The following is a 22,263-nucleotide window of genomic DNA, read 5'->3' as shown; positions in this document are numbered from 1 at the left end:
TGGAAAAGGTCATTTCTTTATATTTCACTATTTTTTAATCTGTCCGGATGACCGTCAGATTGCCTGTACCGCCAGCGGCCGGTAGGGCTCCTCCAGCCATGTCATCTCACCGTCCGTAAGCTCCACCTCGAAGGCCTCGACCGCCGCCTCAATCCTCTGAATGCTATTCAGACCGACAATCGGACAAGCGCCCTTCCTCAGCAGCCAAGCCATGGCAACAGCACCCATGCCACACCCCTTATCGCGGGCCAGCTCCTCGACCCGATTGACAATCACCTCATTCTGGTCACCAACAAACCACTTCTTCGTCTTCTGATCCTGGTCGGCCCGAGCAGACTTCTCCTGCCACGGTCGCGCCAACAGGCCCCGCGCCAACGGACTCCAAGGAACCAGCCCGACGGCCTCGGCCTGGCAGAAGGGATTCATCTCGCGCTCTTCTTCGCGGTAGAGCAGATTGTACAGGCCCTGCATGCTCACGAATGTTGTCCAGCCATTCCTCTTGGCTGTGTATTGCAGCCGCGCGAATTCCCAGCAGTGCATGCTGGACGCGCCCAGGTACCGCACTTTGCCCATTTGCACGAGGTCGTGCAGCGCCCGCATTGTTTCTTCGGGTGGTGTGTTGGCATCTAGCCGGTGGAGCTGGAGGACATCGATGTAGTCTGTTTTCAGTCGCCGTAGTGATCCTTCGACTGCGTCGAAGATGTGTTTTCGGCTCAGTCCCATCTGGTTGACGAGCAGACCTTCATTGACTGCAGGGCTCGGTCGCAAGTCTGGAGTGTCTTCTAGAACTGGATAGTAGAGTTTTGTCATGATCACGACTCTGCTTCGTGGGATGTTGTATCGTGTGAGGGCTGTTCCGATGATCGATTCGGATATGCCGTTGGAATATGTGTTCGCCGTGTCGAAGGTGTTGATTCCCATGTCGTATGCTTTCTTTAATATAGGTAGTGATTGTTCCTCGTCTAGAACCCATGGAGACCCTTCCCAGCTCGGGTTGCCGTATGTCATGCATCCGAGAATGATGCGCGATACTTTGAGGCCGCTGTTGCCGAGCCGTTGGTATTCCATCTTGCGTGGGGATTTATGTTGAACGGATTTTGAGATAAGACAATTTTCCGATATGATAAACTGCAGAAATTCATGTTGTCTCTTGAAGTCTTATACTTCTCCGCCCAAACCCCGGCCGAGGGAGCCCGCATATCGGAGAGTTGTCCGGGCTATTCTCCGGCTGTAGAGCTACTTCTACCGTTAATATACATGTCAGCTCTGAAAAGTCGCACGATCTAAATAATGCGTTAAGATTCTAGAAATGTGAATTAAATTTCTCAAAAGACTATGTCATGCCGTTCGACATCATCCCAGGGAACGTAAACTCCCCAAAGTCCGCTAACAAAAAGTCATCTACTGGCGTCTCAAGGTCATCCCCAGGAAACGAAAACGAGCCTTCTGGTGGCTGCAAGTTCCCCGACACCGGCTGTAAGTTGTAGTCCACTGCCCCAGTTGATGTCGCCAGCGAGGACATTAGATGGTCATTACTGCGATGCGCAGCACCAGCACACTCACGCAATTTGCGGATAAGACCCGGCGTCATGCGACAGATAGGATGCTGCTGCACACAGGGAATATTTTGGAAAAGCTCCAAGACCTTGCGAATCAACTCAAAGTTTTCATTGAGTGCAATGGACAGTTGGGCATGGTAGTTCATGGTCGCTTCCAACAGGAAATGACCCGCAAACGCAATCATGATATGGAAATAGTGCGGCATGCCAATCAAACTCTGCTGGAGATGCTCCTCGTGCAGGATCATTTCAAAGATAGCCACGGCCGCCTCGTGTGCCATGCTAGCCGCAGTCAAGAAATGCGGCGGAATGGCGTCCCCGTTGAGGCCCTTGAACACCTGGTGTCCGAGGTAGAGCTTGCCGAAATGGTAGTGTAGCTGCAGCCCGCGTTTGGGGAACTCGCCGATATAAGGGTCTGGTTTGAAGAGTGCAGAGAACTTGGTGAACCACCGATCCAGCTGCCGCGAGTAGTGGATAATCTGGTGTGACAAGGACTGCGGGACGCGAGCCTCCTGTTCAGAGCCTAGTAGGTCGCGGACTTGGCTCATGATCACGAGCAGCGCGACCTGTGAGATGATCCGCACATCGGAGTCGGTTGTGTCGTCTCGCGTGAGGAATGTCTCCCAGTTCAGAGCAATTTCTTTATCGCTGCGCAGGAGGGGATCGCGGTTGTGGAGAATGGAGAGATGCTGATCCGAGATGAAGGTGAGGTACCATAATCTCACGCGATCTTTCAACACGCTGGTATCCGGGGATGTTGGAATAAAGCCATGATTCTCGGATATTAACCGAGGATCCATAGGAGTTGACAGGTGCTCGAAGTTGCGGTACAGGCGCATGTCTGCTGCACGGCGAATGGCATCGCTAGAGAGAATCCGCGACGCATCCGACAACCAGAATGAGCTGATGCATAGTGCGCGAACATATTCCAGATCGTGTTTCTCAAATAGTGATCGCGACACAAGACGGCGGAATTCACGGTTGCACGCCTCGTAGGTCGGCTGGCCTTGAGGGTCCTGCAGTGCTGACACTGTGCATATCGCAGCGAATAACACTGGCGATTTATCTCGAATCTGCTGGAGATTCTGATATCCACTGCAGATGCCATAGAGGTATGGGTCGAGCCGCGTAAAGTATCGTTCGACAAGGGTGTCGGCCACACTGGAGCTGATCAGACCCTTGCTAATGAGGTCCTGCGGTACTGAATGTGGTCTTTGGCGCGTCGTGCTTGGTGGCGTATTTTCGGACGATCCTGGGCTGCCGAGTTTCGCGATATCCAGGTATGTGTCGATGGGAGCCTGTACAGCGGATGGGGTGTCGGGTGGTGATATTTCACAGCCATCCAGGTCTGGATTGTCACGTTCCAGTTCATCTTGGCTGGGTTCTTTGCTTTCCCCTTCGGTTGACTCGATATTCGAGAGTGGTTTTGGCCGAGGTAGACTGAGGTGCTGGCAAAGGCCGTCTAGGACTTCGTGGATATTGCGCACATCATTTTGCAGAGCATCGGTATTTCTGCAACGCATCTGATTAATCGGATTTACTCTGAGGTGTATTTGTGATGGGGTATCTCTTACTTGACTTCTTCCACCAAAGACTGCAGACTCTTGTTCAACACACACGACAAAGACCGTCGATGGCAGCGAGTGCAAGGCGGGCCATTGCTCATGTCACATTTGATCTAAGCACGTTAAAATCGATCCAACCAAATCGCTCCCAAATGGAATCACTCACCTTCTGCTTCCTACATGCTCCACACGCAGTAATCTTTCGGGTAATCCCCGGCAAAACCCCAAGCACGTCCGAATCTTTCGCACTGGAGACACTTGACTGCGGCAAAGGCCCCGGTGCCTCCTCGGGCCAGGTCCGCTTTCGCTTTACCATTGTTATGACAGCACGGCTATGAGGGAAAGGTCAGCAACGGTCACCAAAAACGACTGGGGGGCCGGTGAGCACCCCGAGGGGTTTATTTATGGACAAAGAGGAGGGGAAGAAGAGCCACATTCTGACGAACTCCCACAGGCTCATTCGTCAACAGCTAGTGCCTTTGCTTATGGCGTCGGAATAAGCAGAACAGGAATGGATCTACTGATTCTCCAGATGGTTCACCACGCCATCCATCCAGTTCATTGGGGCCGTCCAAGCTTCCCCCGCATCGGTGGAAAAGAGTCCGCGAAATCTCGGAGACTCGCCGAGGTGTCGTGGGGGTTTTGCTTACGAGGAATTGAAGTATAAGGCCAAAGGAATACTGGCCAGCACGCACGGATTATGATCCCTCGAACTTTAGCTGATTATTTTGAATTATTTTCGGTCCCATCATGACTTCCACCATCGCCACGAAATCTCAAGCCCTCCCGCCAGGAATCTACTGTCCTGTTATCTCATTGTATCAGATTACATCCCGACAAGAGATCGACCTCGTTGCATCCTACAAATTCTTTTCCTACCTGATCCGTGGAGGTGTTGACGGTCTTGTACTTGCCGGAACCACCGCCGAAGCTGTTTTGCTCTCCTCAGAAGAGCGAAAAGAACTAGTCAAAACTGCCCGAAAAGCAGCGACTGATCTCGGCCGTCCAGACTTCCCAGTTGTCACGGGAATCAGTGGCCAGTCCACAAACGAATCCATCCGCCTCGCAGAGGATGCCCCAGCCGCAGGCGCGAATTTCGGCCTGTTGCTGCCCCCGAACTATTGGGCGAAAGCCGTGACAAAGGATGTTCTGCTGGGATTTTATCGGGAGGTCGCTGATGCAACAACTCTACCGATTGTCATCTATAGCGTAAGACGTTTCCTTTCTAGTCGAGCTTCCAGGCGAGCCTAACCAACTGTATATAGTTCCCTGCCATGTGCAACGGCATAGACATGAACTCCGATACCTTATCCGAGTTGGCACACCATCCCAATATCGTCGGCGTCAAACTGACCTGCGGCAATGCGGGCAAAGTGACACGGCTGACGCGAGAATACAAGCACGGCCAGTTTGGTGTTTATGCCGGTTCCTCGGACTGGCTCATTCCTTGTCTGGCCGGTGGCGGCGGAGGTTGCGTCACTGGGATTGCCAACGTGTTCCCTAAATGTGTTGCGAGACTCTATGCACTGTGGAATGAGGGGAAGGTCAAGGAGGCGAGTGAGCTCCAGGGTTTGGTTGCCCAAGCGGAGAAGGCGTGCAAGGAGGGAATTGCGCCTACCAAGTTTGGGGCTGCACACTTTGCTGGTCCTCCTGCTGGAATAACTGATGAAAAGGCATTTTGGCCCCGGAAGCCTTATGCGCCCTGTGGGGAGGAGAAAGCGTCGTGGGTGGTGAAGGTGATGCGGCATTTGGTGGAAGTGGAGCAAGGCTTGCCAGATGCTGTATAAACATGAGAGATATCATGGTTATTGTTCTCTAATAGAATTTTGCTGGTAGAAAGCATTTTTTCGGTTTATCATGTTTATTCCTTTCTTTTGCCATTACATGCATTCAACCCCAATCTATAGCCAGAGCACCGCTTGACCTAAAATCACCAAGTTCTTAATTTCATGCTTAGTTTTTATAAACCGAGAAGAATTAAATCAGAGGGTACTTTTTATGCAGTACAATCAAAAGCCTTTCGAACTGCAAAAAGACTTCACGCAAAGAAATCACTCCCCAGACGCATATACTTGATCCGCTGTCGCCAGAAGGTGTACGCAATATGGATCTTCTCATCCGACTCAACAAGAATGCTGGGATAGGATAACTCGCGGTTCAGCTTCTTCTCGCTGTTGTTTGTCAGACAATATCCGTCTCCCTCCTCCAGTGTCTTCCACTTCCAAGTACCACCATCATCATCACTCCATGCCACACACAAAGGCGCCCGCGGTGCACCCCAAAATGCCTCCTTTCCATGCTTGTTAGCCTGATTGGGTCTGCTATCTGTCCCGTCACTGATATCATCATACAAGCCGTCACGTCGACCGAGGGCGTCTTCTTTCGAAGAGTGATTATACACAACGACCGCCCGTCCAGAAGGCAGTACCCCAAGACAAACCCCCGCGTTCGGGTTGGGCAGAACGGTAGGTCTGGGCTCACTCCAGTTGATGCCATCGAGAGAAGTCGATAGATAAACATTGTCAGCCCATCGGCTTCGATACAAGCCAAGATAGGAGCCATTCTTCAGGCGCTGGATGTTCATATGCACGCATCCATAGCTATTGGGGATCTCTTTCTCAGTCCAAGTCTGGCCTTCATCTGCGGAAATCCGAATGCAAGAGATATCGTCATTTCCCAGCCAACGCTGTCCGGGCTCAGCACGACATTTAAAAATGGGTACCACCCACGCCCCGTTGTCGAGCACAATGACAGGCTGGCGAATGAAGGTACCAGGCTCGCTGAACAGTACAGTAGGGTCATACCAGGTTACTCCATTGTCGACAGAGATCAATTGTTTGACAATAGCCGAGTCTTGGTTCCCCGCGTCCTGGGATGTGTAAAGCAGTCGGATATCTCCTGTGGCTGGGTTGCGGAACAGGACCGGGTTCTGCTCGCTGCGGGTGTGGTCATGGGTCATTTTGATTGCCTCTGTCCAGACCTTTTCTTCAGCTGGCAAACGCGACATATAAATACAGATGTCGGGTCGTCCTTCAATGCTGCCACCGAACCAGACACAGAGAAGGTCGCCGTTGGGCAATTGAAGAAGGTTTGAAGCATGACATTGTCCAGTAATTGCGGGGATATATGCTTCAGAATAATCGTATGGCTTGCCACACGGTGTTCGAAGGAATGGATCAAACTCGACATGAGTTTCGAGGGTGGTTGTGCTGGCCATGGTGGAGGATGTATGCAATCAGAATTTGAGAGTATATCAAGGAACACAAACTGAATGACGCACAGAGATATTTTGAGAGCTAATTCTTATCTTATCATGCAGCCTCTGGTAAGGCTGAGCAGAATTGCCGAAGCCAGTGCCTTCATCGGTTTGCTTTCCGGTCCGCACCGACCTCTGCCACAACACGGAGGATAGTCCGACAGAGCGATCAGCACCATGCTCCACTTCCCCCCTTCCCCATGGGGTTTGCAGATAAATGTCTGGGCATGCAGGGCTTCCATTTTGACAGAAGGGGTGCAAAGGTGCGGTTCATTGGAGACTTTCTGCATGGTGGTGGTCTACATATTTGACCAGGCATCACAACACTGACCTGGTCCAACCTGGTGGTCAATTTCTACTAATATAGGGTTATTTTTCTTTCCTCTTGTTTCCAATCACACGAAAGCACCATGGCAGGAGGAACCAGCATTTGGTTCAGCAGCGAAGCAAAGTCTGACCCAAGGGAGATTTTCAATCTTCGCCTGCTTTACCTACTTGTCGCCGTTGCTTGGGGCGGTTCCTTTTATGGATTCGACACCGGCAATATTGGCGGGATTCTCACTCTTCCCTCCTTCAGAAATGCATTTGGATTAAACGACGTGTCCCAAGCTGAGCAGGATAACCGCAAGGTATGCGCCTAGTCTACTCCGGATCTCATTTGGCAAAGGCCTGACACAATCCAGGGAACTATCGCCTCAATGCTTGCTGCTGGTGGATCTGCAGGAGCCATTCTAGCAGCTCCCACCTCAGACTATCTCGGACGAAAATGGTCTGTTTTCGGCTGGGGTGTGGTCTTTGTCGTTGGTGCCGTGATGCAGATGATTGCCGACTACGATGTCTTGTTAGCCGGTCGTTTCATTGCAGGTATGGGCGTCGGTGCATCATCGATGCTCACGCCACAGTTCCTAGCTGAGAATTCTCCCAAATCTGTTCGAGGCTCGATGACTGCCACCTACAACCTGATGATTGTCTCTTCTCTCATGCTGGCATTCTGGGTCAACTACGGCGTCTCGAAATGGACTTTCGCCGGCGTGGAACACGATGATACGCAGTGGCGGACCGCAATGGGAATACAGATTATTCCCGGTGCTCTTTTGTGCATTATGATCCCCTTTGTTCCAGAAACGCCTCGGTACCTGATCAACCATGGCAAGTCCGAGCAAGGACTGAAGAACATCTGCAAGTTGCGCAAACTTCCGGAATACCATGAGTATGTGCAAATGGAATATCGTGAGATCGAGGCGCAAGTCAAGCACGAGCAGGAGTGTTTTGCTGGGCATAATTACTGGGTTGTGCTCAAGGATATCTTCACCTCAACGAGCAACCTGCAGCGCTTTGTGTTGTCCGTGATGCTGTTTTTGTTTCACAAATTGACTGGCACGGACTCTCTCAATGTGGGTTTATGCTCGATATCACCCAAGGGATAAGTGCTTGCTGACCCATTGGCTAGTACTATGCCCCCGAGATCTTTGCGTTGATAGGTGTGAAAGGTGGCTCCTCCAGTCTTCTCACCACTGGAATCTACGGAGTTGTGAAGACCGTAGTTACAATCCTCTATGTGGGATATCTCGTCGATCGCATCGGCCGCCGAATCCCCCTTCTCGTTGGGGCGACCCTCCAAGGTACTGCAATGCTCTATCTGGCGTTGTACCTTCGCTTCGCGGGTACGAACACAGAATCTGTCGGCGGAACCCCGGCGGGCGGTATTGTCGGTATAGTTTGGATCTACATATACGCATTTGGATGGTCCTTCGGACACTCGGTTGCATGCTATGTGGTTGCGGCCGAGGTGTTTCCCACGAGAATTGTAAGTAGCCCCCTCGGCTCCCTCAGAGCTTCTGGATTTGTGGATATCTTCTGACAGGATGCAGCGATCTTTCTGCATGTCGATTTGTTTCTTCATCAACTGGATTGTCGACTACGGTATTACGAGGGCAACACCCAATATGATCACGGAAATGGGGTGGGGCGTCTTCTTGCTCTACGCGATGCTCACCTACCTTGGTGTTGTTTTTATCTTCTTTTGTCTGCCCGAGATGAAGGGCCGATCGATCGAGAGTATGGATAACTTGTTTGAACGGCCGTTGTGGACCATGTGGAGACATGCCTATCCGACGGAGGAAGAAAAGATCAGGCGAGATGTTCGAGATGACATGATGGCTGGGAAGATGCATGCGGAGGAAGATGGAAAGAAACATCGAGTGGATCATGTTGAAAGTGCGTAGTATGGCCCGGGACTCGAGTTTTTCGTATCTAGTGACTTTCCTTCAAGAGAAATGGCATATTACTTTCTTTTTTTTTGTCTAATACGTTTTCTAGATCTCTTTTCATTCTTTTTTTGCCAAGTTATATCATTACGAACTAGTTACTTTCTTGCCATTTCCACGATTGACGGTGCAGCGCCAGCGTTCTTGTTCCAATGTTAAAACACGCAGTCAAGTTTTAGAAAGTCCTCGACCACATGACGGTTGAACTCGGCATCATTCCGACTATCGGGGAGGAGCAAGTTCTCCCACGCTACGGTCTTCTCTCCGGGTTTAGCGTAGCACAGTTGAGCTTGGAGTGGACAATCAATTGCACTCTGATAAAGATAAATGGGAGCTCCAAATTCTCCAAAGACAGGTGCAGATTCCTGCCTATACGCGCAATGACAGAAATTCAACAAAAGACCTTTATCCTCAATACCGGGGCAAAGATTCCGGCTATTGGCTTCGGCACATGGAAAGCTGGTCCTGGTGAGGCTGCTGCAGCCGTGCAAGCAGCATTTGAAGCCGGATATCGGCATTTTGTATGACTGCTCTTCGATATCTCAATTACGAATACCACAGCTAATTGCATTTAATCTAGGACTGCGCTCCTCTTTGTTAGTATCGTTATATGAGACAAACAGAATCTTAACAAGCTAATTACATTCATTCATATTGAAAGATGGCAACGAAACAGAAATTGGACAGGTCTTTAAAACTACCAAGGTGCCGCGAGAGGAATATTTTGTGACTACAAAGCTGTATGCCCCCAGTCCCAGCCAACTCTACAAAACTGGAGATAGACTAAGTCAGGTGCAAAAAATAGTTGGTCCTCTGATCACCGCCGCATTACATCCGCTCTTCAGAAATCTCTAGATGATCTCTGCCTCGACTATGTCGACCTTTACCTCATGCATTGGCCTGTCCCTTTACCCTCTTCGCCGCCAGAGACATACGGAAAAGAAGACCGTACTACGCATGATTCTCACTGGGATTTCACCGACACCTGGCACGAGATGGAGAAGCTCCTTGAGACAGGCAAAGTGCGCGCGATTGGAGTGGCAAATTTCTCAACGGTCAACCTAGCGAAACTACTCAAGAGCTGCAAGGTTGTTCCAGCGGTCAACCAGACGGAGATCCAGCCATTACTGCCGCAGAAGAAGCTCAACGCAGTCTGTGTTGAGAATAGAATTCACCAAACAGCATTTGGCCCTCTAGGAGGAAGTGGGAGTACACTGCACACAGATCCAGTGGTGAACCGTATCGCGGAGAGAAGGGGATGTAGTTCTGGGAATGTATTGCTGAGCTGGGGGATCAGGAAGGGATGGAGTGTGGTCCCAAAGAGCACAAACCTGGCAAGGATTCCAAGCAATCTGCAACAGTGCTTTTCGATGGATGACCAGGAGACCGCGAACCTGGATGGACTAGTGAGAACGCTAGGAGGGAAACGGTTCAATCGACCGAACTGGGGAACAGTGATCTTCCATGATGACGAGGAAGAAGATGTGCAGTAATCTCAGTCCATTCGATCCAAATTTATATAGTTCACTTCCTGCCAAATATAATGTATAACTCATTCACGACGATGGGGTCGGCTCGATGGGCTTCTTCTCGCGCGAATCGGTTACCAGCCACATCAGATCCGGTCGACTATAGTGGCCCACGACATCGATCCAGCTCTTCACCGCGAGGATTGCTGACAGGTCTAAGTCTGTACGCTGTTGGGAGTTGGGTCAGATACTCATTCCTGTAGATACCTTCAAAGGAAATGATCTGCATTTTATAGCCAGAGATATTCCTTCAGTGTTGTCTATTTCTATGGGACTTCGGAATCTCTGTTTACATCTCAAGCAAGCTGCGAAATCTCAACCTTCGACCACCAGAACTCCGTTTCCTCGCGGGCCCAGTCATCGTCCGCGAATTTTGCAGCAGGACCCACCGCGCCTCCAATTAATTCCTCATTGTCTTCTCCGAATATCAGGACCTTTGCAACATCTGGCTTGTAGGGTCTCCACTGCGGCCTTTGAGCATATCGGCCCGGCAAAGCGTTGGGATCACCCGTAGTAATAAAGCTTGTAAGGTACGCATGGAGGGTACCAGAGAGCTCTTTCTGTGAATCCGAGAGCCCGGTGATGGTGCTGGTGTAGGTCTCGTAGTACATATTATCACCATGGTTCGCGCGACCCACGACGGTTCGTGGCAATGCCCAATGGTATAGATAGACAGGTACTCCCTGCGATGACGCAAATTGTGCCGTCTGACGGACGGGGGCCACATAGGCATAGTGGGCATAAGCAGCCTCGATACGCTTATACTGGGATCCGAGGCCGTGTCCCTTCCGGGTGTCGATGTATGGCGACGAAGAATCGGTACTCGGGTCAGGGTAAAGTTTCTCGATCGTGTCTAGGTCTGAAGATGATAGCTCGGGGAGAAGACTATGCCAGAATGCGCGGAATTGAGATGGATCCGACATCTTCTTGTCGACGTAAAACGTGCCCTCGTTGGTGTTGAAGCCCGTCATGATGGGCACTTTATTCCACATCTGGGAGTTCCATGCGTCAAGTGGCTTGCGGGTAATGATATCGCCGTCGATCACTGGCTGGAACGCCCATCGAAGCGATGGGTTATACTTGTCGAACACGGCAGTTTGCGCTTTGGTGACGGTTGAGCTTGGCAGTGACCGCAGAAAGGAGAATATCTCAGACCCCGGCAGATCCTTCGGGCACCCGACCTCTTTGAGGAAGTCTGCAAATTGTTGCTCGTGGACTTTTGCATCGTAGGGACGTACGGCCCGGGATGTAGCCGCACCAGACTCCAAGATAACGCGATGAAACAAGTAAGGCTTTTGTTCGTCATAGCTGAGAAGATGGTGGCCGATCTATTTAGTTCAATTAGCATGCTATCAAATAGCTCTTTAATCCCAATCCATACCGAGTGTGCTCCGGCAGACAGCCCAAACAAGGTGACATTTCCAGGATCGCCACCGAATTTGTCGATGTTCTCTTGTACCCACTGAAACAGATGCACCTGGTCACGCAGTCCCAGATTCAGCACACCCTCCTTCTTACTCAGGCTGGAGGGCAGGAATCCAAGTGCTCCTATGCGATACCCGAAGCTGACAGCCACGAAAGGCGCCTCGGACCAAGCCACCATAGATGCGGTGTCGTGCATTGCAGCGGCTCCGCGATTGAAAGCACCCCCATGCAGGTAGATTGCCACCGGCAGCTTTTCGTTATCCGTGGTTCCAGATGGCCGAAAGATGTTTGCAGTTAAGCAGTCCTCGCTTTGCTCGAGTTTCGGCCCGGCAGACAGCAGAGCTTTCCCAGGAGCTGCGGGGCCAAACTTGGAGGCATCGATGGTGTCTATTGAGTTGGGGACTTTGGCTGCAGGTCTGAATCGTCTTTCCCCAACAGGTGGCAGGGCATATTGGACACCTAGAAAGGCATCGATGATTTGCGGGAATGACTTGTTGAGCTCAATTCCCACTACCTGGCCTTGTGGAAGAGTGACCGAGGGACGCGTGGGGAATACCGTCATGATGGCAGTATATCAATTGCAACTTTGTCACTGTAGAGCGCTCGGAATGAGAACAGAGGCGGGATATGGGCGACTAAGTGTATCTCGCCGGCAGGCAGAAGTAGCTCCGTGCGGGGAATGACCGAGTGGAGACACCATGCGTATAGATAGGCCGTGGTATGCTCTCTTATCTTGCACCGCAACTGTTTTAGCTCCGGAAAGAGTCCGAATAGACAAGATAACTCCGCACTATCATTTGGTCTTGTCAGGCCAACTGTCCGCGGAGATGATAACGGTGTTGCTTAAAGGTCTGAGATATTCTCTTCCAAGATGACCTAGTCAACTGCTTTACACGGAGCTATCTCTCTCAACTACCTATCCTATACCTCGAGTTATGAAGGAAGACACGAAGAAAGACTCCATCACTAATACGGATGAAAAGGACGTTCAGATCGGCACCATCACAGACCTCGATGAGGGCGAAGTCTTTCTTCGTGATCATGGTTTCAGCCCAGCTGCTGTCCAAGGCTTGATGGATGATCCCCGGCGCAACAGGGCGTTAGTTCGCAAGGTTGACCTCATTCTACTGCCTCTCCTGGCAGGAACCTACGTCCTGCAGTACATCGACAAGTCAGCCCTGGCCTACTCGGCCGTCTTTGACCTCCTGCCGTCAACAAATATGACCAGTGATCAGTACAGCTGGCTGGCCAGTATCTTCTACTTTGCATACCTGGTTGCCGAATACCCCTGGAATATTGTTGCACAGAAAACCAGGTTGGCAAAGGTGGTTTCGGGCAACGTGGTCGCCTGGGGCGCCATGCTGATGATCACCGCTGCCTGCTCGTCGTTCACGGGCATGGCTATCTGTCGCTTTCTGCTCGGAGTGTTCGAGGCCCCAATTACTCCATGCTTTATGATGATTGTGGGCATGTGGTATACCCGTGCACAGCAACCCTTTCGCGCCGGAGTGTTCTATAGTTGCAACGGGCTCGGAGCAATGCTTGGTGGGCTGTTGACCTTCGGAATTGGCCAAATTAAGACTATTGCAGTATGGAAGGCAATTTACCTCATTCTAGGAGGCATCACTGTGTGCTGGGGCTTCGTCATGCTGTTCCTCCTGCCGGACGACATCATCTACGCGAAGCGTTTCAAGCTGGAGGATAAAGCCCTACTGATCGGACGGGGTCGACTAGGCCGGACAGGCATCATCAACCACCAAATCAAATGGTATCAGATCCGCGAAGCGCTGCTTGACCCGCAAGTATGGATCCTATTCCTGTTCACTCTCTTCAACGAGACCGTCAACGGCGGCGTTGCCAACTTCGGCAAGCTCATCATCAAGGGCGTGGCCCATGACCCGCTCTCCACGGTTGCGCTAGGCATTCCTATGGGCGCGTTCCAGATCTGCTTTATATTGTCGGGAACTTATTTTGCTTCTCGTTTTCGAGATTCTCGGACGATCGTCATGGTCGTGTACCTCATTCCAACCATCATCGGCGTCTCCCTCATGTGGAGACTCTCGCACGATACCCACAAAGTTGGCGTGCTATTCAGTTACTATATCATTGGGGCTTATGTCTGCTCTCTGGTCCTGGCGTTGCAGATGCCTGCCACGAACTTGGGTGGCTATACTAAGCGCTCCACCGGCGTAGCCTTGGTTTTTCTGGCGTACTGCGCGGGCAACATCATCGGACCGCATGCATTCCTTGCAAAGGAGGCTCCGAAGTATCAGACCGGGTGCAAGGTCATCCTTGCTTGTTCGTGCACACAGGCGGCGCTGGCTGTCTGTCTGCGATTGTTGCTAGTTCGCCGAAACAAGCAGAGAGATGCGATGGCAGACGCAGGCCAAACTGAAGCTCTCTCGGAAATGGATGAGTTAGCTGATCTCACAGACTTTGAGGTAGACCTCCCTGCGCAAATTCAGGTTCTACTCCTACTGACTTTCATAGAACCCGAACTTCCGCTACGTTCTTTGATGTGTTTTTATTTCAGTTCGAATGAGATGACTTCAATTGGACATATACAAGCTTGCCTTGAGACTCAGATACTTATCCAGTAGTTTTAGCATATTCAACATTTATTTCCCCTCTTAGGGTCAACATAATCACCACTTCATCAAAGGAAACGATAGATAAGGTGCTAGACGTAGCGAAGCCTAGCGCTGAAAACTGGAGAGATCAAGGCCAGACATCAAGACACAATCCTTCTAGATATTGACCCAAGCTGGTTTCGCAGAAGAGCACTCTACGCCCTTCATTTGACAGAGGGTGTCCACAACCCATTCGGTCCCCACCAAGCCCCGCGGCTTGGGTCTATAAAACCAGCAACCAACTGCATATCCCACTTGGCCTACTTTCTTCCCACTTCTCTCCTTCTAGCTTCCATCCACCACATATGCCAATTGTATCCTAATCAACACAATGGACCCATCAAAGCTCCCACCCTTCCAAATCAATGGCGCCACCAAATCAATCCCCAGCGTGGAAATGCACACAGCGGGCGAACCAACCCGCATAATCTGGATGGGGTTCCCCGAGCTAAAGGGGACACTGCTAGAGCAGCGCGCGCAAGCAAAATCCCACTTCGACCACTTCCGACGCCTCCTCATGCTCGAACCGCGCGGCCACTTCGACATGTACGGCGCGATCCTGCGGCCGCACACCGAGCTCGTGGACGCGGGCCACGCAGATATCGGCGTACTTTTCACGCATAACGAGGGGTTCTCGACCATGTGCGGACATGCGACGATCGCTCTGGGTCGGTTCCTAGTCGATGTCGTTGACACGGCTATCTTTCCTCGTAGACACCAGCTTCGACATGATACTATCTCGGGGACAACTAGACTTACCTTGCATGTTCCCTGTGGTCTGGTCGAGGTGAGCGTGCCCACGTTGCCGACGGGGTCGTCGGACCCCTCGCGTCCTGTGTCTTTTGTGTCGGTGCCCTCGTTTGCGACGGCTATCTCCTTGCGCATTCCGCTGGCTCCGCAGTACCGCTGGCCGGAAGTAAAAGGGCGTGACTCGGTCACGGCGGATTTTGCGTATGGCGGAGCGTACTATTGCATGGTTAGTGCCGAGGAACTGGGATTTCCGCGCGGGCTGGCAGAGATCGACGTACAGAAGATGGATCATGCCACGAAGCTGCTGAAAGAGGCCGTTGTTGGCAACGCAGAGCTCGAGTACCTTACCAGAGACATCATCACAGGGGAAGAAGGCTTTCTCTACGGGATTATGATCACCGATGGTCGACTGGGCCATGTGCATTCCTCCGATGACTCTGCAGGCGTGCATGCACAACGCGATGCAAGCAGCGAGGAGACCGGGTTGTGCTTTTTCGCCAACCAGCAGATCGACCGGTCTCCCACGGGTGGCTGTGTTGCGGCGCGCGTGGCTCTGGCACATGCGAAAGGGGCGTTGGCCGTCGGCGAGAAAAGGATGTATAATTCGTTGGTCAGTCGCGCTTACAAGGGGCTTTCGGGGTTTATTGGGTCGGTGGCTGGCGAGGCCGACACGAACAGCAAGGGACAGCAGAGCGTGCGAGTCAATGTAGAAGGCTGCGGGTATTATACCGGGTATCATTCTTTCGTGGTGGAAAAGGACGATGGGCTGGGTGTGGACGGGTTCTCGATGAGAGATCTCGCCCTCTAAACACCAAACCAACCCAAGAGCACTCATGAAGTGATATACACAAGATCTCTTCAAGACGCACCGGTCCAGACAAAAGAAATGGAGCTTGTTCAAGGCAAACGGAGACAAAGTATTGTACATCATAGTAGAGGGATGGACAAGATCTGGAAAGAAAAATCTATGGGTAGTCTCTATAATCCGCCCGCGTCTACAACACCAAAGTCCTCTATTTGGCGATCTCAGCACCACCAGTGACACCCAAGATGCGCTTGACGTCACCGTTGATAGCAAACTGACCGGCAGTAATACCGCCAACCATGAAAAGACTGTAAAAGTCACGTTAGCATGTTGCAACGACCCAAAAAAGCGCACAGGAGCGCGGATCACATAGGATAGAGGGGGGGGGGGGGGGGACGTACCGAGCACCAATGCCGGAGTAGGAGCCGCGGAGGCCGAGCTCCTTACCGATCTTAATGAGACGGGAAGCAGTGCTCTCACCGGGGAGACCCTGGGTCTTGTTGATCTTGGAGAGCATAGTGTCGGCGGGCTGAGAGACAATGGCAGCGGCGAGACCGGCAACGAGACCGGCACCGAGGTTGACACCAGTCTTGGCACCGGCGGAGAGGTTGTCCTTGTCGACGAGGCCGTAGGCGGCCTCGGCGACCTTCTCGAACACGACGAACTTGGTCATGGTGTAAGGGACCCTGGGAGAAGAGTGGGTTAGTACCTGGAACTCAAATCGCAATCACCCATCAATGGAAAACGGTGTGCACATACTGCTTGAACAGGATGGGGCCGAAACCGGAGTAGAATGCACCGATACCCTCCTGCTTCAGGATCTTACCAAAGCCGCTCAGCAGACCGGTAGCGAACTGAGGGTTGGAAACGAGACGGATACGGGTGGCCTCGAGAGGGCAGAGACCGATGGAGGCGACAGTCTCGGCGGCGGCAGCAGAGGCCAGGTAGACAGCGGTACGGTTGTTGCGGGCAGTGTCGTATCCGAGAGTGTTGATCGACTGCTGCTTGAAGAACTCGTAACCACCGAACTTGGCGGCACCCTGGACGAAGTAACCGGCGGCGGTGGGACCGAAACCAGTCAGGAGAGCGCCAGCACCCTCGTTGGCGATGACCTGACGGAAACCACCGATCATACCACGGTTGTAGGTGACCGGGTCCAGCTGGATACGGGTCTTGACGCTGTATCCGCAATTAGTCGTGTGTATACCAACGGGCGGTATCGCATGCGAGACTTACACATCAAGAGGAGTGGCAGCACCGTGGGTCACACTGCAGCAGACCGCGCCAGCGAAGGCGAAGCCGGAGTACAGAGCGACACCAGACAAGGGCTTGTTTTCCTTAGTAGCAACAGCCATTTCGATGGAGGGAGAGGAGATTGGGGAAGCGGAAAGAGTTTGGAGGGAAGGAGAAGAGTTTGAAAGGGATGGCGAATGGCGCTAGTCCGGATTGGGCAAGGGGGCTCGGGCTCCCGGCGCCTTCCTTTTTTCCTCGGGCCAACCCGGAGTGATCTGGCCAATCAGCGAGCGCGGAACCGGCACATTTCTGAACAAAGAAAAACAAGGCAAGTTATACAGTGAAATATCCTTCTATGAAAACATCTGAAAACACTAACAACCGCTGATGGACTTGTTCTGATTGAATCCGATGATCGACCGGGTATCACCTGACATCGTACCTCCGCTAACTCCGATCGCCGGGCCAACCGGGCGTCTTTTTTTCTCCCAAGCTTGTCTTGGGGGAGTTAGTGGGATTAAGCGCAAATCGAAAATAGAGGTGACTTGGGAGCAGGGCTGAAGATCGACACAGTGCCCGAACACCAGCAGGGCACTCGAAGAGAGGCATCGCGCGGTTCAATCGAACGTGAAACCGCCTATTTTTCTCTTCAGTCACTGCGACCAAAGCACTTGACCTCGTTCGAGATATCATTCTTCTCCCTACGTCACTGTGGACACCGCCAAAACGAAGGGTCCATGATGTGGTACCGCCCTATTTTGGTCACAGACACTCTTGGCGGCGTCGGGCGGCTCTCACCCGGGCGTCTCACGCATCTAAGACGGACTGGCGCTATCCCACGAATCAACAGCCCGGGTGGTCGGACTTATTTCTGGCATTTCTGGCATGTTCGCGATTGGCCATGTCCCATTGTCGGATCGCGGGATCGGAACGGTGCAAGGGTGCTAAACTCTTAAACTTCATTGGACTTGACATATTCCTTTATACACGTTCATATAAATTTCTCAGCTTTGCGTAAAGCAGTGGTGATCTGCCAGAGGAGGGCAGTAGAGCAGTTGGCTATAAGTTGGGAGCCTCGCTATCCATGGATATATATCGCTATATTTGAAAACAAACCCAACGATGGAACGGTGTCTGTTAACCCACGCGACAGCTCCGAGATCCAAACAAATCAAGCATTGTGCTAGAGTCATCCTAATTTATCACAATAACCCGGAGCCCTTGATTGATGCATGTCTGCCAAGGTATCTCGTACAACATCATGCTCGTGTTACGATTTTCATGTTTGCCCGGCCCTGCTTTTTCAGGTCTTTTATCTCACTTCCATCCATCGAAAAAAAAAACTTAGAAAGAATTACTTGGTTTGTTTTCTGCGCATCACCGGCGCCCATTCCCCAGGGGGGACATTCTCTTGACTCATCGGCTCTATGTTATCCTTCCTCAATGGCTGCCTCAAGATCCGGCGAAAGGCCAAAAAATGGAGAGAAATTGAAGGTGAGTTCGCTCATTTGATTCCAAACAACCTGTCATTCCCATTCCTATGATCTCACCACCAATAGACATTACCGCACACCTCGAAAAGCTGCCGCTGGAAAGTGGTAGCGAGAACATGCTCATAATACAGGGCTTCGAATGGCACGTGCCGAGTGACCAGCGCCACTGGCAACGCCTTCGAAAAGCACTGCCCAGCTTAAAAGAGATCGGCGTGGACAATATATGGATTCCGCCCGGCTGCAAAGGCATGGACCCGTCGGGTACGGGATATGATGTCTATGATCTGTATGATCTGGGAGAGTTCGATCAAAAGGGAACCCGGGCGACGCGATGGGGCCCGAAAGAGGACTTGCAGGCGCTTGTACGAGCTGCGCAGAATATCGGCATAGGCATTTATTGGGATACAGTCTTGAACCACAAGGCCGGGGCGGACTGTACCGAGAAGTTCCTAGCCGTAAAAGTTGATCCTAACCGTATGTTTGTTGAACTTGAAGGACTAAATCATCTCAACACAGCTAACAGATCCAGAGCGAAACACTGAGCTCTCAGAGCCAGAGAATATTTCTGGTTGGGTGGGATTTGACTTTGAAGGCCGGGGTGGGAGATACAGCGCCATGAAATATCATTGGCAGCATTTTACAGGAGTCGACTGGGATGATATGCGCCAACAGCACGCGATATACAAGACTGTTGGGCCAAACAAAGGCTGGTCCAAGGATGTCAGCGACGAGAAAGGCAACTATGATTACCTGATGTTTGCCAATCTGGACTATTCCCAGCCCGAGGTGCGAGCTGATATCCTGAATTGGGTTGAGTGGATCGGGACCGAGCTACCTATCCGCGGCATGCGAATTGACGCAGCTAAACATTACTCCGCAAATTTCCAGAGGATGTTCGTCGAGCATGTGCGCAAGACTGTCGGCACTGATTACTTTCTAGTGGGCGAATACTGGAGAGGAGAGGTGCAACTTCTTCTCAACTACCTCAAGCTAATGAACTATGAATTGTCTTTGTTTGACGTGCCTTTGCTGGGACGCTTGTCAGCTACCTCTCAAGCTGACAAGGGCGATATGCGAAGAATCTTCAAAGGCACCCTGGTGCAGCAGAGCGCGAAGCATGCAGTCGTAAGGCTCTCCCATAATGCGGTCATCGGTTTATGCTAAATCTTGGTTCGATCCTCAGACATTTGTTGGGAATCATGACACGGTATGTCAGTGCATTATATGCAGACGGACTAAAGCTGACTTCTTCAAAGCAACCCGGGCAGTCACTAGAGGTGAGCCTCAAAGTCTGCATGTGTGTACTATCTATATCTCAAGAAGAGGCTAATAGTTTGTCAGACCCTCATTATGCCGTTCTTCAAGCCTCTCGCCTATGCGTTGATTCTTCTCCGAAACCAAGGACAACCATGTATCTTTTACGGCGACTTATACGGGCTCAATGGTGGACCGCAACCTTGGCCGGGCCCTTCGTGCGGCGGAAAACTTCCAATACTGATGCGTGCTCGCAAGCTATATGCCTATGGCGAGCAACGAGAATACATGAATCGAAGGAACTGCATTGGTCAGTATGGTCTTGTCATTTCCAATTCTCTCTACTGACTTGTTTTCAGGTTTCGTGCGCTATGGCGACTATCAACATCCTTTCGGTCTCGCATGCGTCCTCAGTAATGCAACCGCTTCATATAAGCGGATGTATGTTGGCCTTGGACATGCTGGGGAAACATGGACAGACATCCTGCAGTGGCGGTCCGATCTTGTCATAATTGACTGTTGTGGCTATGGATTATTTCCTGTCGCTGCCATGAGTGTCAGTGTCTGGGTCAATTCCCGGGCACCTGGACGGGACTTTCTCAACGAGCCTTTGTGAGTCGCTATATGTCCCGGGAAAATGCTGTTTTCGTCTCAAGATATGCCGACAGTGCTAATCAAGCATACACAATAGTGATACAGATATATACAGATTCTAGGCACAGCTGTTCCTTTCTATAGGGCAGACCACTCATCCGTCTAGATTAATTGTTAATTAAAGAACACGTGCTTTATATTCGACGATAGAGGTATACTGTAAAAGAATACTTCTGATGTTTTAGCAGGTCTCCCCACCGAGACTTATCAACTTCTATTGTCATATTAAGCATTGGCATATGGACCAGGTTCTCGTGGCCACGAGGACACTACTTTCTGCTACTCTGTCGTAATAACTAATAAAAGGTTTCCAGTTACACCTTTCATTTGCTTCAGAGTAACATTCCATGTAATCCGATTTGATCAAGTGGCTGCAACACTACAAGACAAGGGTACCGCCACATCAACGCCGGGAATCACGGGCTATACTGCCGTTTAGAGCACAGGATCTTGTCTAAAGATTGGGACAGAGAAGGTACCTGGGAGACGCCCATAACGAGTATCTGCAAAATCAGAATACCTCATAAATTCAAGCACGATAATTGCTCACCAAATGATGCGATGAACTATAAGTTGCTGCCTGAGGCAGCAAGGAACACTCCCTTGGACACCCTCGATCTCTGCAGTCAACACATTGATCACCTTCCATCTTCCATCATTGGGGTACCCCCTGTCAAGGACCTGATCACAAATGACTCTTGACATGGATTGCCCTATTCTGCACAGATAATGGTGCTGCCAAAATTTTTTTTCTCCTGTCAGTGGGTCAGCTTGGCAGGTCGGCCAGAAGTCCGAACCCAACAGTCGGAAGCGCATCCGAAGTGACAAAATGTAGTCTTGGCTTTGTCGAACTTCATTGCAGAACAAACCTAAGAGATGGCGACATCATTCTTTTATTGACTCGTGGCTTACAGCATGCGACAGCAAAGGATCATCTGCCTTACGCCGGTGTGTTTGTCGACTTGTGCTGAACAATAGACCGATGATGAAGCGACGATGTGGAGTCGGGCTTGTGCCCCGAGATAATAATGAGTCAAACCCACCAGATGGAGTACCCCTCGTTCCCGTTATTCAATCCCCGGGATCAGAGTCCCCACTGAAAGTCAGGGAGTCCCTTGTGGCTAAGACTTGACCCAAGGCTTGCGCGATAAGCATAAGAGCTAGGGCCATCTCGAGGCCAGAGATGAACTCCATTTTTCGGCATTGGGGTCTAGATCATCGATCTTGAATTCGACGTCAGTCAAATCCTGGCACGCCGACACTATCATCACGTCTGTCCCGCCTCTCTTCTGGTGCCCAGCAAGAATGACACTCATCGGACAGAATTGCAAGCGGTCGAGAGACAATGGCGTCGCAATCCTTCTGCGACACCTGTTTTAACTTTCCACGGCCTTGCAACCGACGCATAGAGTCATCGGGGTTCCGTGCGAGGTCTCATGTGAAGTCATGGGTAACACATTAGGTTGCCACATCGAAAATCCTCCTGACCCGAACCTGCGCAAGAAGCCGTCCTACCCGAGCGAGATCGAATTATCGACCGATCAACAGACCCAACTGCCCCATTGGACACAAAAAGCCCAGAATTTGTCGCCATGTTGTCCAGAATTAGGGCGCACATAGACTCACTTGTTACTGCTAGGGCGCAGGATGCAAGAAAAAATATGTACCAGATGTGGATCCCTCCAAATCCACATCCAAATCCACATTCATCTCGACTTTGATTTGTTCCATTCAAACGGTGACTGGGACCCTGCTGGTGGGGATGGGAGCTAGTGCTTGGATTTTTCAATTTTTTACAGGGCTTTTTAAAAGTCCGACATTCCACCTGGATCTTCGTCTAGCG

At 51.2% G+C, this 22,263-nt stretch overlaps 10 protein-coding genes across 10 annotated transcripts; 5 read left to right on the top strand and 5 right to left on the bottom strand.

Moving 5' to 3' along the window:
- Positions 1–54: 54 nt before the first annotated feature.
- Positions 55–1,068, bottom strand: NUU61_006078 (aldo/keto reductase; the record flags this gene model as incomplete). Its single annotated transcript, XM_056656606.1, has 1 exon — positions 55–1,068. The coding sequence occupies one exon, from the start codon at positions 1,066–1,068 to the stop codon at positions 55–57; it is 1,014 nt and encodes a 337-aa protein (XP_056509406.1).
- Positions 1,069–1,333: 265 nt separating this feature from the next.
- On the bottom strand, positions 1,334–3,440 carry NUU61_006077 (Zn(II)2Cys6 transcription factor; the record flags this gene model as incomplete). The annotated part of the gene is made up of 3 exons (XM_056656605.1): positions 1,334–3,071; positions 3,134–3,237; positions 3,291–3,440. 3 exons carry the CDS (start codon positions 3,438–3,440, stop codon positions 1,334–1,336), a joined length of 1,992 nt encoding a protein of 663 aa, XP_056509405.1.
- Positions 3,441–3,874: 434 nt separating this feature from the next.
- Positions 3,875–4,911, top strand: NUU61_006076 (dihydrodipicolinate synthase family protein; the record flags this gene model as incomplete). The annotated part of the gene is made up of 2 exons (XM_056656604.1): positions 3,875–4,333; positions 4,390–4,911. The coding sequence occupies 2 exons, from the start codon at positions 3,875–3,877 to the stop codon at positions 4,909–4,911; spliced, it is 981 nt and encodes a 326-aa protein (XP_056509404.1).
- Positions 4,912–5,162: 251 nt separating this feature from the next.
- NUU61_006075 (sialidase family protein) lies at positions 5,163–6,341 on the bottom strand (the record flags this gene model as incomplete). Its single annotated transcript, XM_056656603.1, has 1 exon — positions 5,163–6,341. The coding sequence occupies one exon, from the start codon at positions 6,339–6,341 to the stop codon at positions 5,163–5,165; it is 1,179 nt and encodes a 392-aa protein (XP_056509403.1).
- Positions 6,342–6,790: 449 nt separating this feature from the next.
- Positions 6,791–10,140, top strand: NUU61_006074 (uncharacterized protein; the record flags this gene model as incomplete). Its single annotated transcript, XM_056656602.1, has 8 exons — positions 6,791–7,009; positions 7,064–7,774; positions 7,831–8,187; positions 8,252–8,597; positions 8,831–9,168; positions 9,228–9,243; positions 9,309–9,387; positions 9,453–10,140. 8 exons carry the CDS (start codon positions 6,791–6,793, stop codon positions 10,138–10,140), a joined length of 2,754 nt encoding a protein of 917 aa, XP_056509402.1.
- Positions 10,141–10,472: 332 nt separating this feature from the next.
- NUU61_006073 (putative extracellular lipase) lies at positions 10,473–12,163 on the bottom strand (the record flags this gene model as incomplete). The annotated part of the gene is made up of 2 exons (XM_056656601.1): positions 10,473–11,504; positions 11,558–12,163. 2 exons carry the CDS (start codon positions 12,161–12,163, stop codon positions 10,473–10,475), a joined length of 1,638 nt encoding a protein of 545 aa, XP_056509401.1.
- A 373-nt stretch (positions 12,164–12,536) lies between these two features.
- Positions 12,537–14,118, top strand: NUU61_006072 (putative MFS transporter; the record flags this gene model as incomplete). Its single annotated transcript, XM_056656600.1, has 2 exons — positions 12,537–14,042; positions 14,092–14,118. The coding sequence occupies 2 exons, from the start codon at positions 12,537–12,539 to the stop codon at positions 14,116–14,118; spliced, it is 1,533 nt and encodes a 510-aa protein (XP_056509400.1).
- Positions 14,119–14,562: 444 nt separating this feature from the next.
- NUU61_006071 (putative proline racemase) lies at positions 14,563–15,789 on the top strand (the record flags this gene model as incomplete). Its single annotated transcript, XM_056656599.1, has 1 exon — positions 14,563–15,789. The coding sequence occupies one exon, from the start codon at positions 14,563–14,565 to the stop codon at positions 15,787–15,789; it is 1,227 nt and encodes a 408-aa protein (XP_056509399.1).
- A 205-nt stretch (positions 15,790–15,994) lies between these two features.
- Positions 15,995–17,141, bottom strand: NUU61_006070 (putative mitochondrial phosphate carrier protein (Mir1); the record flags this gene model as incomplete). The annotated part of the gene is made up of 4 exons (XM_056656598.1): positions 15,995–16,094; positions 16,188–16,472; positions 16,546–16,965; positions 17,023–17,141. 4 exons carry the CDS (start codon positions 17,139–17,141, stop codon positions 15,995–15,997), a joined length of 924 nt encoding a protein of 307 aa, XP_056509398.1.
- A 1,305-nt stretch (positions 17,142–18,446) lies between these two features.
- NUU61_006069 (alpha-amylase) lies at positions 18,447–20,382 on the top strand (the record flags this gene model as incomplete). Its single annotated transcript, XM_056656597.1, has 7 exons — positions 18,447–18,513; positions 18,579–18,986; positions 19,042–19,637; positions 19,696–19,719; positions 19,769–19,789; positions 19,854–20,076; positions 20,126–20,382. 7 exons carry the CDS (start codon positions 18,447–18,449, stop codon positions 20,380–20,382), a joined length of 1,596 nt encoding a protein of 531 aa, XP_056509397.1.
- Between the last annotated feature and the right edge of the window lie 1,881 nt (positions 20,383–22,263).

Source organism: Penicillium alfredii (assembly GCF_028826965.1).
Source record: "Penicillium alfredii strain IBT 34128 chromosome Unknown utg000009l_segment0_segment0, whole genome shotgun sequence".
Classification (NCBI taxonomy): domain Eukaryota; kingdom Fungi; phylum Ascomycota; class Eurotiomycetes; order Eurotiales; family Aspergillaceae; genus Penicillium; species Penicillium alfredii.
The sequence above is the reverse complement of the archived record's forward strand: the minus strand, read 5'-3'. Positions and strand labels throughout refer to the sequence as shown.